Source organism: Littorina saxatilis, linkage group LG14 (genome assembly GCF_037325665.1).
Source record: "Littorina saxatilis isolate snail1 linkage group LG14, US_GU_Lsax_2.0, whole genome shotgun sequence".
Taxonomy (NCBI): Eukaryota; Metazoa; Mollusca; class Gastropoda; order Littorinimorpha; family Littorinidae; genus Littorina; species Littorina saxatilis.
Genome location: NC_090258.1, coordinates 8,053,182 through 8,069,968, shown reverse-complemented (window position 1 = coordinate 8,069,968; position 16,787 = coordinate 8,053,182). Strand labels below are relative to the sequence as shown.

At 37.8% G+C, this 16,787-nt stretch overlaps 1 protein-coding gene across 1 annotated transcript; it reads right to left on the bottom strand.

Annotated features, from left to right (window-relative positions):
• Nucleotides 1–1,047: 1,047 nt before the first annotated feature.
• On the bottom strand, nucleotides 1,048–15,155 carry LOC138946820 (cytadherence high molecular weight protein 1-like). The gene is made up of 10 exons (XM_070318224.1): nucleotides 15,149–15,155; nucleotides 14,781–14,849; nucleotides 13,786–13,854; nucleotides 12,316–12,384; nucleotides 10,231–10,299; nucleotides 8,359–8,427; nucleotides 6,371–6,439; nucleotides 4,500–4,568; nucleotides 2,505–2,573; nucleotides 1,048–1,124 (listed from the first exon to the last, which is right to left on the bottom strand). The coding sequence occupies exons 1-10, from the start codon at nucleotides 15,153–15,155 to the stop codon at nucleotides 1,048–1,050; spliced, it is 636 nt and encodes a 211-aa protein (XP_070174325.1).
• Between the last annotated feature and the right edge of the window lie 1,632 nt (nucleotides 15,156–16,787).

Here is a 16,787-nt window from a genome sequence, read left to right as displayed (position 1 = left end):
ACGTAGTACAATATATGACCTTACTGGGAGAATGCAAGTTTCCAGCACAAAGGACTAAACATTTCTTACATACTGCTTGACTAAAATCTTTACAAACATTGACTATATTCTATACAAGAACCACTTAACAAGGGTTGGTTGGTTGGTTTTTGGAGTTTAATGTCTCTTCAGCAGATGCTAGCTGCTATTCGAGACCGCTTAACAAGGGTAATAAGTGAAAAATTTTATGGGTGAGAAAAGGAAAGTAAAAGGACTTTGGGGAGGCAGAAATAAAGAAACAAGAAAAAGATCCTAATTAGGTTCACGGCATCGAGAGTGATGCGACCTTCTCTCAGAAGTTAGTAGAGAAGGCTCCCCCATCCACCACCCGGGGGACGCGCCTCTACGCCAATTAGGGGGCGCGAGGGGGCAATATCCTGAATTAGGCTCATATTAAATGCACGGAACGACATCAAGACCTCAAAAACGTGTAGGTCTTTAAGTTTACTTATACCGCTTACAAACACACACACAAACCTATTGACTATATACACACCTGAGACTAAGACTATTTGAAAACACACATTTGACATTCTGAGGACTTGGGCAATATCCTGAATAAGGCCCTTATATGTACCTAGTGTACCTGAGACTAAACTATTTGAAAACACACATTTGACATTCTGAGGACTTGGCCAATATCCTGAATTTGGCCCTTATCAAATGCACTGAAAGACATCAAGACCTCAAAAACGTGTAGGTCCTCAAAACTATTACAAGTATGCGTGTGTGTCCCACACCTAAACTTACATCTTAACTGCATGGGGGTGTGTAACAACGAGTCACCATTACAAAGCTGAATAGGCCATTGTGTAATGTGCACGAGATTCCAACTGTCAACGCATTGGTTGGTACAATTCTTTCAACAAGTCATGTATTCAATTAAATACAACTAAAGCAGAACAACAAGATAAGGATCACCCACAGCAACAAGCAACGATTGTGAACTAGCCCTGCATAACTAAAGTGCACGTAGAATTTGACGGAACAGACAAAATAAAGGTACTTTTACTTACTGTGTTCAGGAACAACTTCTGCCACTGGCTCTGCAGCATCCCTGCTTGACTCAGCGAAGCACTCAGTGTCTATTAACAGAAGTTTGTAAATGTATTTGACAGGATGTAAACACAAATAGCTTTGAGTTTGAATGGTATATATTATATTAATGTATATTTCAAAAGGTGATTTACAAGTCTTGGGTGGTTGGTGTTCAGTTTCAACCTTTTTGTCTTTAATACAAAAAGAAACAAAGAAAAAAAATTAAAATATCTTTGGAAGATATTTATTTTACTCTGAAACCGCAGTGTTTGTATCTTAAATCCACAGATCCGCGGACAATTCCCATGTCTGTAAATTGCTAGAAGAGTTCTCAGATTCAAGTTTACTTGTGATGCTTACAAACACTTAGACTACATAACACACCTGAGTGAAGAATATATGAAAACACACATTTGTCCTACTGAGAACTTGGGCAATATCCCAAATTAGGCACGGAACGACATCAAGACATCAAAAACGTGTAGGTCTGTAAGTTTACTTATACCGCTTACAAACACACACACAAACGTATTGACTATATACACACCTGAGACTAGACTATTTGAAAACACACATTTGACATTCTGAGGACTTGGGCAATATCCTGAATTGGGCCCTTATTCAATGCACATAAAGACATGAAGACGTCAAAAACGTATAGGTCTTTAAGTTTACTTATACCGCTTACAAACACACACACAAACGTATTGACTATATACACACCTGAGACTAGACTATTTGAAAACACACATTTGACATTATGAGGACTTGGGCAAAATCCTGAATTAGGCCCTTATCTGTACCTAGTGTACCTGAGACTAGACTATTTGAAAACACACATTCGATATTCTGAGGACTTGGGCAATATCCTGAATAAGGCCCTTATCTGTACCTAGTGTACCTGAGACTAAACTATTTGAAAACACACATTTGACATTCTGAGGACTTGGCCAATATCCTGAATAAGGCACTTATCTGTACCTAGTGTACCTGAGACTAAACTATTTGAAAACACACATTTGACATTCTGAGGACTTGGCCAATATCCTGAATTGGGCCCTTATCAAATGCACTGAAAGACATCAAGACCTCAAAAACGTGTAGGTCCTCAAAACTATTACACGTATGTATGTGTGTCCCATACCTAAACTTACATTTTAACTGCGTGGGGGGGGGGGGGGGGTAACAACGAGTCACCATTACAAAGCTGAATAGGCCATTGTGTAATGTGCACGAGATTCCAACTGTCAACGCATTGGTTGGTACAATTCTTTCAACAAGTCATGTATTCAATTAAATGCAACTAAAGCAGAACAACAAGATAAGGATCACCCACAGCAACAAGCAACGATTATGAACTAGTCCCGCATAACTAAAGTGCACGTAGAATTTGACGGAACAGGCAAAATAAAGGTACTTTTACTTACTGTGTTCAGGAACAACTTCTGCCACTGGCTCTGCAGCATCCCTGCTTGACTCAGCGAAGCACTCAGTGTCTATTAACAGAAGTTTGTAAATGTATTTGACAGGATGTAAACACAAATAGCTTTGAGTTTGAATGGTATATATTATAATAATGTATATTTCAAAGGGTGATTTACAAGTCTTGGGTGGTTGGTGTTGAGTTTCAACCTTTTTGTCTTTAATACAAAAAGAAACAAAGAAAACAAAAATCTTTGGAAGATATTTATTTTACTCTGAAACCGCAGTGTTTGTATCTTAAATCCACAGATCCGCGGACAATTCCCATGCCTGTAAATTGCTAGAAGAGTTCTCAGATTCAAGTTTATTTTTGATGCTTACAAACACTTAGACTACATAACACACCTGAGTGAAGAGTATATTAAAACACACATTTGTCCTACTGAGAACTTGGGCAATATCCCAAATTAGGCCCATATTAAATGCACGGAACGACATCAAGACATCAAAAACGTGTAGGTCTTTAAGTTTTCTTATGCTGCTTACAAACACACACACAATAGACTAGACTATTTGAAAACACACATTTGACATTCTGAGGACTTGGCCAATATCCTGAATTGGGCCCTTATCAAATGCACTGAAAGACATTAAGACCTCAAAAACGTGTAGGTCCTCAAAACTACTACACGTATGTGTGTGTGTGTCCCACACCTAAACTTACATCTTAACTGCGTGGGGGTGTGTAACAACGAGTCACCATTACAAAGCTGAATAGGCCATTGTGTAATGTGCACGAGATTCCAACTGTCAACGCATTGGTTGGTACAATTCTTTCAACAAGTCATGTATTCAATCAAATGGACAATTCCCATGCCTGTAAATTGCTAGAAGAGTTCTCAGATTCAAGTTTATTTTTGATGCTTACAAACACTTAGACTACATAACACACCTGAGTGAAGAATATATGAAAACACACATTTGTCCTACTGAGAACTTGGGCAATATCCCAAATTAGGCCCATATTAAATGCACGGAACGACATCAAGACATCAAAAACGTGTAGGTCTTTAAGTTTTCTTATCCTGCTTACAAACACACACAAACGTAAATACACATCTGAGACTAGACTATTTGAAAACACACATTTAACATTCTGAGGACTTGGGCAATATCCTGAATTGGGCCCTTATTCAATGCACATAAAGACATGAAGACGTCAAAAACGTATAGGTCTTTAAGTTTACTTATACCGCTTACAAACACACACACAAACGTATTGACTATATACACACCTGAGACTAGACTATTTGAAAACACACATTTGACATTATGAGGACTTGGGCAAAATTCTGAATTAGGCCCTTATCTGTACCTAGTGTACCTGAGACTAGACTATTTGAAAACACACATTCGATATTCTGAGGACTTGGGCAATATCCTGAATAAGGCCCTTATCTGTACCTAGTGTACCTGAGACTAAACTATTTGAAAACACACATTTGACATTCTGAGGACTTGGCCAATATCCTGAATAAGGCACTTATCTGTACCTAGTGTACCTGAGACTAAACTATTTGAAAACACACATTTGACATTCTGAGGACTTGGCCAATATCCTGAATTGGGCCCTTATCAAATGCACTGAAAGACATCAAGACCTCAAAAACGTGTAGGTCCTCAAAACTATTACACGTATGTATGTGTGTCCCATACCTAAACTTACATTTTAACTGCGTGGGGGGGGGGGGGGGGGTAACAACGAGTCACCATTACAAAGCTGAATAGGCCATTGTGTAATGTGCACGAGATTCCAACTGTCAACGCATTGGTTGGTACAATTCTTTCAACAAGTCATGTATTCAATTAAATGCAACTAAAGCAGAACAACAAGATAAGGATCACCCACAGCAACAAGCAACGATTATGAACTAGTCCCGCATAACTAAAGTGCACGTAGAATTTGACGGAACAGGCAAAATAAAGGTACTTTTACTTACTGTGTTCAGGAACAACTTCTGCCACTGGCTCTGCAGCATCCCTGCTTGACTCAGCGAAGCACTCAGTGTCTATTAACAGAAGTTTGTAAATGTATTTGACAGGATGTAAACACAAATAGCTTTGAGTTTGAATGGTATATATTATAATAATGTATATTTCAAAGGGTGATTTACAAGTCTTGGGTGGTTGGTGTTGAGTTTCAACCTTTTTGTCTTTAATACAAAAAGAAACAAAGAAAACAAAAATCTTTGGAAGATATTTATTTTACTCTGAAACCGCAGTGTTTGTATCTTAAATCCACAGATCCGCGGACAATTCCCATGCCTGTAAATTGCTAGAAGAGTTCTCAGATTCAAGTTTATTTTTGATGCTTACAAACACTTAGACTACATAACACACCTGAGTGAAGAATATATGAAAACACACATTTTTCCTACTGAGAACTTGGGCAATATCCCAAATTAGGCCCATATTAAATGCACGGAACGACATCAAGACGTCAAAAACGTGTAGGTCTTTAAGTTTTCTTATCCTGCTTACAAACACACACAAACGTAAATGAGACAATGACAAAAGGTGACGTTTTCATGTCAGTATGTCCCAAATGACATCACCAGTACATTTTTCATTCTATCTAATCTGTTTTCGTTCTATTTTTTCTAATAACATGCGTTAACAATTGATTGCCAACTGGAATAGAAGAGCACAAAAAGTGTAACTTGATATGTAGTTTCTCTAGAGGGAAAAACATCTTCCACTTTCATGTCAGTGTGTCCCATGCAACATACATTTGCCAAACAGCTATGTGTAAGTAGATTATTTGTTAGTGGTATAGAACATATTGATCAACAATTAAAGTCAGTTTTCACATTCATTTTCTACCTATTTCTTATTTGTTTATTCTGTTGGCAATGGTGAAATGTCAGCAATCGTGTGTCATTCGGGACAGTAGACATGACACCTGACCTTTTGTCACTGTCTCAAATACACATCTGAGACTAGACTATTTGAAAACACACATTTAACATTCTGAGGACTTGGGCAATATCCTGAATTGGGCCCTTATTCAATGCACATAAAGACATGAAGACGTCAAAAACGTATAGGTCTTTAAGTTTACTTATACCGTTTACAAACACACACACAAACGTATTGACTATATACACACCTGAGACTAAGACTATTTGAAAACACACATTTGACATTCCGAGGACTTGGGCAATATCCTGAATTGGGCCCTTATCAAATGCACTGAAAGACATCAAGACTTCAAAAACGTGTGGGTCTTTAAGTTTACTTATACCGCTTACAAACACACACACAAACGTATTGACTATATACACACCTGAGACTAGACTATTTGAAAACACACATTTGACATTATGAGGACTTGGGCAATATCCTGAATTAGGCCCTTATCTGTACCTAGTGTACCTGAGACTAGACTATTTGAAAACACACATTTGACATTCTGAGGACTTGGCCAATATCCTGAATTGGGCCCTTATCAAATGCACTGAAAGACATCAAGACCTCAAAAACGTGTAGGTCCTCAAAACTATTACACGTATGTGTGTGTGTCCCATACCTAATCTTACATTTTAACTGCGTGGGGGGGGGGGGTTGTAACAACGAGTCACCATTACAAAGCTGAATATGCCATTGTGTAATGTACCCGAGATTCCAACTGTCAACGCATTGGTTGGTACAATTATTTCAACAAGTCATGTATTCAATTAAATGCAACTAAAGCAGAACAACAAGATAAGGATCACCCACAGCAACAAGCAACGATTATGAACTAGCCCTGCATAACTAAAGTGCACGTAGAATTTGACGGAACAGGCAAAATAAAGGTACTTTTACTTACTGTGTTCAGGAACAACTTCTGCCACTGGCTCTGCAGCATCCCTGCTTGACTCAGCGAAGCACTCAGTGTCTATTAACAGAAGTTTGTAAATGTATTTGACAGGATGTAAACACAAATAGCTTTGAGTTTGAATGGTATATATTATAATAATGTATATTTCAAAAGGTGATTTACAAGTCTTGGGTGGTTGGTGTTCAGTTTCAACCTTTTTGTCTTTAATACAAAAAGAAACAAAGAAAACAAAAATCTTTGGAAGATATTTATTTTACTCTGAAACCGCAGTGTTTGTATCTTAAATCCACAGATCCGCGGACAATTCCCATGCCTGTAAATTGCTAGAAGAGTTCTCAGATTCAAGTTTATTTTTGATGCTTACAAACACTTAGACTACATAACACACCTGAGTGAAGAGTATATTAAAACACACATTTGTCCTACTGAGAACTTGGGCAATATCCCAAATTAGGCCCATATTAAATGCACGGAACGACATCAAGACATCAAAAACGTGTAGGTCTTTAAGTTTTCTTATGCTGCTTACAAACACACACACAATAGACTAGACTATTTGAAAACACACATTTGACATTCTGAGGACTTGGCCAATATCCTGAATTGGGCCCTTATCAAATGCACTGAAAGACATTAAGACCTCAAAAACGTGTAGGTCCTCAAAACTACTACACGTATGTGTGTGTGTGTCCCACACCTAAACTTACATCTTAACTGCGTGGGGGTGTGTAACAACGAGTCACCATTACAAAGCTGAATAGGCCATTGTGTAATGTGCACGAGATTCCAACTGTCAACGCATTGGTTGGTACAATTCTTTCAACAAGTCATGTATTCAATCAAATGGACAATTCCCATGCCTGTAAATTGCTAGAAGAGTTCTCAGATTCAAGTTTATTTTTGATGCTTACAAACACTTAGACTACATAACACACCTGAGTGAAGAATATATGAAAACACACATTTGTCCTACTGAGAACTTGGGCAATATCCCAAATTAGGCCCATATTAAATGCACGGAACGACATCAAGACATCAAAAACGTGTAGGTCTTTAAGTTTTCTTATCCTGCTTACAAACACACACAAACGTAAATACACATCTGAGACTAGACTATTTGAAAACACACATTTAACATTCTGAGGACTTGGGCAATATCCTGAATTGGGCCCTTATTCAATGCACATAAAGACATGAAGACGTCAAAAACGTATAGGTCTTTAAGTTTACTTATACCGCTTACAAACACACACACAAACGTATTGACTATATACACACCTGAGACTAGACTATTTGAAAACACACATTTGACATTATGAGGACTTGGGCAAAATTCTGAATTAGGCCCTTATCTGTACCTAGTGTACCTGAGACTAGACTATTTGAAAACACACATTCGATATTCTGAGGACTTGGGCAATATCCTGAATAGGGCCCTTATCTGTACCTAGTGTACCTGAGACTAAACTATTTGAAAACACACATTTGACATTCTGAGGACTTGGCCAATATCCTGAATAAGGCACTTATCTGTACCTAGTGTACCTGAGACTAAACTATTTGAAAACACACATTTGACATTCTGAGGACTTGGCCAATATCCTGAATTGGGCCCTTATCAAATGCACTGAAAGACATCAAGACCTCAAAAACGTGTAGGTCCTCAAAACTATTACACGTATGTATGTGTGTCCCATACCTAAACTTACATTTTAACTGCGTGGGGGGGGGGTAACAACGAGTCACCATTACAAAGCTGAATAGGCCATTGTGTAATGTGCACGAGATTCCAACTGTCAACGCATTGGTTGGTACAATTCTTTCAACAAGTCATGTATTCAATTAAATGCAACTAAAGCAGAACAACAAGATAAGGATCACCCACAGCAACAAGCAACGATTATGAACTAGTCCCGCATAACTAAAGTGCACGTAGAATTTGACGGAACAGGCAAAATAAAGGTACTTTTACTTACTGTGTTCAGGAACAACTTCTGCCACTGGCTCTGCAGCATCCCTGCTTGACTCAGCGAAGCACTCAGTGTCTATTAACAGAAGTTTGTAAATGTATTTGACAGGATGTAAACACAAATAGCTTTGAGTTTGAATGGTATATATTATAATAATGTATATTTCAAAGGGTGATTTACAAGTCTTGGGTGGTTGGTGTTGAGTTTCAACCTTTTTGTCTTTAATACAAAAAGAAACAAAGAAAACAAAAATCTTTGGAAGATATTTATTTTACTCTGAAACCGCAGTGTTTGTATCTTAAATCCACAGATCCGCGGACAATTCCCATGCCTGTAAATTGCTAGAAGAGTTCTCAGATTCAAGTTTATTTTTGATGCTTACAAACACTTAGACTACATAACACACCTGAGTGAAGAATATATGAAAACACACATTTTTCCTACTGAGAACTTGGGCAATATCCCAAATTAGGCCCATATTAAATGCACGGAACGACATCAAGACGTCAAAAACGTGTAGGTCTTTAAGTTTTCTTATCCTGCTTACAAACACACACAAACGTAAATGAGACAATGACAAAAGGTGACGTTTTCATGTCAGTATGTCCCAAATGACATCACCAGTACATTTTTCATTCTATCTAATCTGTTTTCGTTCTATTTTTTCTAATAACATGCGTTAACAATTGATTGCCAACTGGAATAGAAGAGCACAAAAAGTGTAACTTGATATGTAGTTTCTCTAGAGGGAAAAACATCTTCCACTTTCATGTCAGTGTGTCCCATGCAACATACATTTGCCAAACAGCTATGTGTAAGTAGATTATTTGTTAGTGGTATAGAACATATTGATCAACAATTAAAGTCAGTTTTCACATTCATTTTCTACCTATTTCTTATTTGTTTATTCTGTTGGCAATGGTGAAATGTCAGCAATCGTGTGTCATTCGGGACAGTAGACATGACACCTGACCTTTTGTCACTGTCTCAAATACACATCTGAGACTAGACTATTTGAAAACACACATTTAACATTCTGAGGACTTGGGCAATATCCTGAATTGGGCCCTTATTCAATGCACATAAAGACATGAAGACGTCAAAAACGTATAGGTCTTTAAGTTTACTTATACCGTTTACAAACACACACACAAACGTATTGACTATATACACACCTGAGACTAAGACTATTTGAAAACACACATTTGACATTCCGAGGACTTGGGCAATATCCTGAATTGGGCCCTTATCAAATGCACTGAAAGACATCAAGACTTCAAAAACGTGTGGGTCTTTAAGTTTACTTATACCGCTTACAAACACACACACAAACGTATTGACTATATACACACCTGAGACTAGACTATTTGAAAACACACATTTGACATTATGAGGACTTGGGCAATATCCTGAATTAGGCCCTTATCTGTACCTAGTGTACCTGAGACTAGACTATTTGAAAACACACATTTGACATTCTGAGGACTTGGCCAATATCCTGAATTGGGCCCTTATCAAATGCACTGAAAGACATCAAGACCTCAAAAACGTGTAGGTCCTCAAAACTATTACACGTATGTGTGTGTGTCCCATACCTAATCTTACATTTTAAGTGCGTGGGGGGGGGGGGGTTGTAACAACGAGTCACCATTACAAAGCTGAATATGCCATTGTGTAATGTACCCGAGATTCCAACTGTCAACGCATTGGTTGGTACAATTCTTTCAACAAGTCATGTATTCAATTAAATGCAACTAAAGCAGAACAACAAGATAAGGATCACCCACAGCAACAAGCAACGATTATGAACTAGCCCTGCATAACTAAAGTGCACGTAGAATTTGACGGAACAGGCAAAATAAAGGTACTTTTACTTACTGTGTTCAGGAACAACTTCTGCCACTGGCTCTGCAGCATCCCTGCTTGACTCAGCGAAGCACTCAGTGTCTATTAACAGAAGTTTGTAAATGTATTTGACAGGATGTAAACACAAATAGCTTTGAGTTTGAATGGTATATATTATAATAATGTATATTTCAAAAGGTGATTTACAAGTCTTGGGTGGTTGGTGTTCAGTTTCAACCTTTTTGTCTTTAATACAAAAAGAAACAAAGAAAACAAAAATCTTTGGAAGATATTTATTTTACTCTGAAACCGCAGTGTTTGTATCTTAAATCCACAGATCCGCGGACAATTCCCATGCCTGTAAATTGCTAGAAGAGTTCTCAGATTCAAGTTTATTTTTGATGCTTACAAACACTTAGACTACATAACACACCTGAGTGAAGAGTATATTAAAACACACATTTGTCCTACTGAGAACTTGGGCAATATCCCAAATTAGGCCCATATTAAATGCACGGAACGACATCAAGACATCAAAAACGTGTAGGTCTTTAAGTTTTCTTATGCTGCTTACAAACACACACACAATAGACTAGACTATTTGAAAACACACATTTGACATTCTGAGGACTTGGCCAATATCCTGAATTGGGCCCTTATCAAATGCACTGAAAGACATTAAGACCTCAAAAACGTGTAGGTCCTCAAAACTACTACACGTATGTGTGTGTGTGTCCCACACCTAAACTTACATCTTAACTGCGTGGGGGTGTGTAACAACGAGTCACCATTACAAAGCTGAATAGGCCATTGTGTAATGTGCACGAGATTCCAACTGTCAACGCATTGGTTGGTACAATTCTTTCAACAAGTCATGTATTCAATCAAATGGACAATTCCCATGCCTGTAAATTGCTAGAAGAGTTCTCAGATTCAAGTTTATTTTTGATGCTTACAAACACTTAGACTACATAACACACCTGAGTGAAGAATATATGAAAACACACATTTGTCCTACTGAGAACTTGGGCAATATCCCAAATTAGGCCCATATTAAATGCACGGAACGACATCAAGACATCAAAAACGTGTAGGTCTTTAAGTTTTCTTATCCTGCTTACAAACACACACAAACGTAAATACACATCTGAGACTAGACTATTTGAAAACACACATTTAACATTCTGAGGACTTGGGCAATATCCTGAATTGGGCCCTTATTCAATGCACATAAAGACATGAAGACGTCAAAAACGTATAGGTCTTTAAGTTTACTTATACCGCTTACAAACACACACACAAACGTATTGACTATATATACACACCTGAGACTAGACTATTTGAAAACACACATTTGACATTCTGACGACTTGGGCAATATCCTGAATTAGGCCCATATTAAATGCACGGAACGACATCAAGACCTCAAAAACGTGTAGGTCTTTAAGTTGACTTATACCGCTTACAAACACACACACAAACGTATTGACTATATACACACCTGAGACTAAGACTATTTGAAAACACACATTTGACATTCTGAGGACTTGGGCAATATCCTGAATTGGGCCCTTATCAAATGCACTGAAAGACATCAAGACTTCAAAAACGTGTAGGTCTTTAAGTTTACTTATACCGCTTACAAACACACACACAAACGTATTGACTATATACACACCTGAGACTAGACTATTTGAAAACACACATTTGACATTCTGAGGACTTGGCCAATAACCTGAATTGGGCCCTTATCAAATGCACTGAAAGACATCAAGACCTCAAAAACGTGTAGGTCCTCAAAACTACTACACGTATGTGTGTGTGTCCCATACCTAAACTTACATTTTAACTGCGTGGGGGGGGGGGGGGGGTTGTAACAACGAGTCACCATTACAAAGCTGAATATGCCATTGTGTAATGTACCCGAGATTCCAACTGTCAACGCATTGGTTGGTACAATTCTTTCAACAAGTCATGTATTCAATTAAATGCAACTAAAGCAGAACAACAAGATAAGGATCACCCACAGCAACAAGCAACGATTATGAACTAGCCCTGCATAACTAAAGTGCACGTAGAATTTGACGGAACAGGCAAAATAAAGGTACTTTTACTTACTGTGTTCAGGAACAACTTCCGCCACTGGCTCTGCAGCATCCCTGCTTGACTCAGCGAAGCACTCAGTGTCTATTAACAGAAGTTTGTGAATGTATTTGACAGGATGTAAACACAAATAGCTTTGAGTTTGAATGATATATATTAAAATAATGTATATCTTCAAAAGGTGATTTACAAGTCTTGGGTGGTTCGTGTTTAGTTTCAACCTTTCTGCCTTAAATACAAAAATAAAATAAATTTAAAACTTTAAAAAAATATGTTTGGAAGATATTTATTTTCCTCTGAAACCGTAGTGTTTGTATCTGAAATCCGCAGATCTGGGACAATTCCCATGCCTGTAAATTGCCAGAAGAGTTTTCAGATTCAAGTTTACTTATTCCGCTTACAAACACACACAAACGTATAGACTACATACACACCTGAGATAAGACTATATGAAAACACACATTTGTCTTACTGAGGACTTGGGCAATATCCTGAATTAGGCCCATATTAAATGCACGGAACAACATCAAGACATTAAAAACGTGTAGATCTGTAAGTTTTCTTATGCCGCTTACAAACACACACACACAAACGTATAGACTACAGGGTTCCATTTACTAATGCGCCTTGCGCCATTGGCGCATGACATCTCAAAATATCCCATTGGAATTTCCTTCGGTGCGTCAAAGGGCGCACTGAGATTACGTACTACTGAGACACACCATGCACCCCTTTTTACGGGAGTAAAGTGTTCGAAAAGACCTAAGAAAAAAAACGGGCGCCAAGCCGAGCAACTTGCGAGTTAGTGAAACGCGCTGTGATTGGCTTTTGAAATGTAATTCTTTAGTATTTAACCAATCCTGCGAACTATCTGTACGTGACCAATCTGTGCTTGCGCGTTTACCTCTGTGTAAAATGTCAACACAAGCTATATCGATCGAAACACAGACCCACGTAAAAAAGCAATGTCCCATTAGAACTTGGTTGAGGTTGACAAAATTATTGTCCCATTATCTTTTTCTTCCCGGCTAAACCCTGAGACTATATACACACACCTTAGACTAGACTATTTCAAAACACACATTTGACATTCTGAGGACTTGGGCAATATTCTCAACTGGGCCCTTATTAAATGCACTGAAAGACACCCAGACGTCAATAACGTGTAGGTCCTCAATACTATTACACGTATGTGTGTGTGTCCCATAGCTAAACTTACATCTTAACTGCGTGGAGGTGTGTAACAACGAGTCACCATAACAAAGCTGAATATGCCATTGTGTAATGTGCACGAGATTCCAACTGTCAACGCATTGGTTGTTACAATTCTTTCAACAAGTCATGTATTCAATTGAATGCAACTAAAGCAGAACAACAAGATAAGGATCACCCACAGCAACAAGCAACGATTATGAACTAGTCCCGCATAACTAAAGTGCACGTAGAATTTGACGGAACAGGCAAAATAAAGGTACTTTTACTTACTGTGTTCAGGAACAACTTCCGCCACTGGCTCTGCAGCATCCCTGCTTGACTCAGCGAAGCACTCAGTGTCTATTAACAGAAGTTTGTGAATGTATTTGACAGGATGTAAACACAAATAGCTTTGAGTTTGAATGATATATATTATAACAATGTATATTTCAAAAGGTGATTTACAAGTCTTGGGTGGTTGGTGTTCAGTTTCAACCTTTTTGTCTTTAATACAAAAAGAAAAAAAGGAAAAAAAAGAAAATTAAAATATCTTTGAAAGATATTTAGTTTCCTCTGAAACCGCAGTGTTTGTATCTGAAATCCACAGATCCGCGGACCATTCCCATGCCTGTAAATTGCTAGAAGAGTTCTCAGATTCAAGTTTATTTATGACGCTTACGAACACATAGACTACATAACATACCTGAGAAAAGACTATATGAAAACACACATTTGTCCTACCGAGGACTTACGCAATATTCTGATTTAGGCCCATATTAAATGCACGGAACGACATCAAGACATCAAAAACGTGTAGGTCTTTAAGTTTTCTTATGCTGCTTACAAACACACACACAATAGACTAGACTATTTGAAAACACACATTTGACATTCTGAGGACTTGGGCAATATTCTGAATTGGGCCCTTATTAAACGCACTGAAAGACATCAAGACGTCAAAAACGTGTAGATCCTCAATACTATTACACGTATGTGTGTGTCCCATAGCTAAACTTACATCTTAACTGCGTGGAGGTGTGTAACAACGAGTCACCATAACAAAGCTGAATATGCCATTGTGTAATGTGCCCGAGATTCCAACTGTCAACGCATTGGTTGGTACAATTCTTTCAACAAGTCATGTATTCAATCAAATGCAACTTAAGCAAAAAACAACAAGATAAGTATCACCCACAGCAACAAGCAACGATTATGAACTAGCCCTGCATAACTAAAGTGCACGTAGAATTTGACGGAACAGGCAAAATAAAGGTACTTTTACTTACTGTGTTCAGGAACAACTTCCGCCACTGGCTCTGCAGCATCCCTACTTGACTCAGCGAAGCACTCAGTGTCTATTAACAGAAGTTTGTGAATGTATTTGACAGGATGTAAACACAAATAGCTTTGAATTGGAATGGTATATATCAAAATAATGTATATCTTCAAAAGATGATTTACAAGTGGAGGTGTGTAACAACGAGTCACCATAACAAAGCTGAATATGCCATTGTGTAATGTGCCCGAGATTCCAACTGTCAACGCATTGGTTGGTACAATTCTTTCAACAAGTCATGTATTCAATTAAATGCAACTTAAGCAGAATAACAAGATAAGGATCACCCACAGCAACAACCAACGATTATGAACTAGCCCTGCATAACTAAAGTGCACGTAGAATTTGACGGAACAGGCAAAATAAAGGTACTTTTACTTACTGTGTTCAGGAACAACTTCCGCCACTGGCTCTGCAGCATCCCTGCTTGACTCAGCGAAGCACTCAGTGTCTATTAACAAAAGTTTGTGAATGTATTTGACAGGATGTAAACACAAATAGCTTTGAGTTGGAATGGTATATATCAAAATAATGTATATCTTCAAAAGGTGATTTACAAGTCTTTGGTGGTTGGTGTTAAGTTTCAACCTTTCTGTCTTTAATACAAAAATAAAATAGAATATTTTTTTAAAATTTTTGGAAGACATTTATTTTCCTTTGAAACCGCAGTGTTTGTATCTGAAATCTGCAGATCTGCGGACAATTCTTATGCCTGGAAATTGCTAGAAGAGTTCTCAGATTCAAGTTTATTTATGATGCTTACAAACACACACACACAGACATATTGACTACATACACACCTGACAAAAGACAATATGAAAACACACGTTTGTACTACTGAGGACTTAAAACAATATTCTGAATTAGGCCCATATTAAATGCACGGAACGACATCAAGACATTAAAAACGTGTAGGTCCTTAAGATTACTTATGCTGCTTACAAACACACACACAAACGTATATACACACCTGAGACTAGACTATTTGACAACACACATTTGACATTCTGGGGACTCCAACGAGATTCCAACTGTCAACGCATTGGTTGGTACATTTCTTTCAAGACGTCATTTATTCAATAAAATCCAACTAAAGCAGAACAACAAAGATAAGGATCACCCATGGCATCAAGCAAAGATTATGTACTAGCCCTGCATAACTAACATGCACGTAGAATTTGATGGAACAGGCAAAATAAAGCTACTTTTACTTACTGTGTTCAGGAACAACTTCTGCGACTGACACCTCATCCCTGCTTGGCTCATCCAAGCTTTCAAAAGGTTGAGGTTGGCTGTGAATGCTTTGGGTTGGTGTCTCTGCCGTCGATGAGTGTTCCTTGAGTATATAAAAAGAAGAAAAAGTGTTGAACAAGATTTTAATAACTATTGTCTTAATCCCTTATCGTGGATCTCATTCTTCACAAACATCTGTAATCAATTCTAAGATTTCCTGAGTTAAACTTAAAGCTTGTTTTTCAGCGTCCATTTTTTATTTCAATGTAAGCCTACAGTTCAAACCCGACAATTTTTTGCTGGGCATTTTTAATCAGAAGCGAAATCAGCCTGGTCAAATTATCTATCAACTCTTAGATTTCTGAAACCAAAAAGTTACACCCTTCTTATTATTTACCTGACTAAGAACTAAGAAAAACAAAGTTGGGAGTGTTTGAAACTTACCACCAAAATAAGGGTTTTTTAACCTGTATTTCTTTTTTTCCCCATGCTTCTTTGATCTTCTGACATAACTTTATAGCAACATCTAACGTCGTGATTTTGAAAAAAAATGCAAGAAATGTCGACAAGCACCTTTAAAGGTTGTCTACACTTTACCAAAATAATTGCACAGATGCTTTGGAAGCATACTTTTTTTTTTGGGGGGGGGGGTATTATGGAACAGAGTTATGCCATATTTAATTGGAGATTCTATCATTCCGTTATAAAAAAAACTCACATCGCA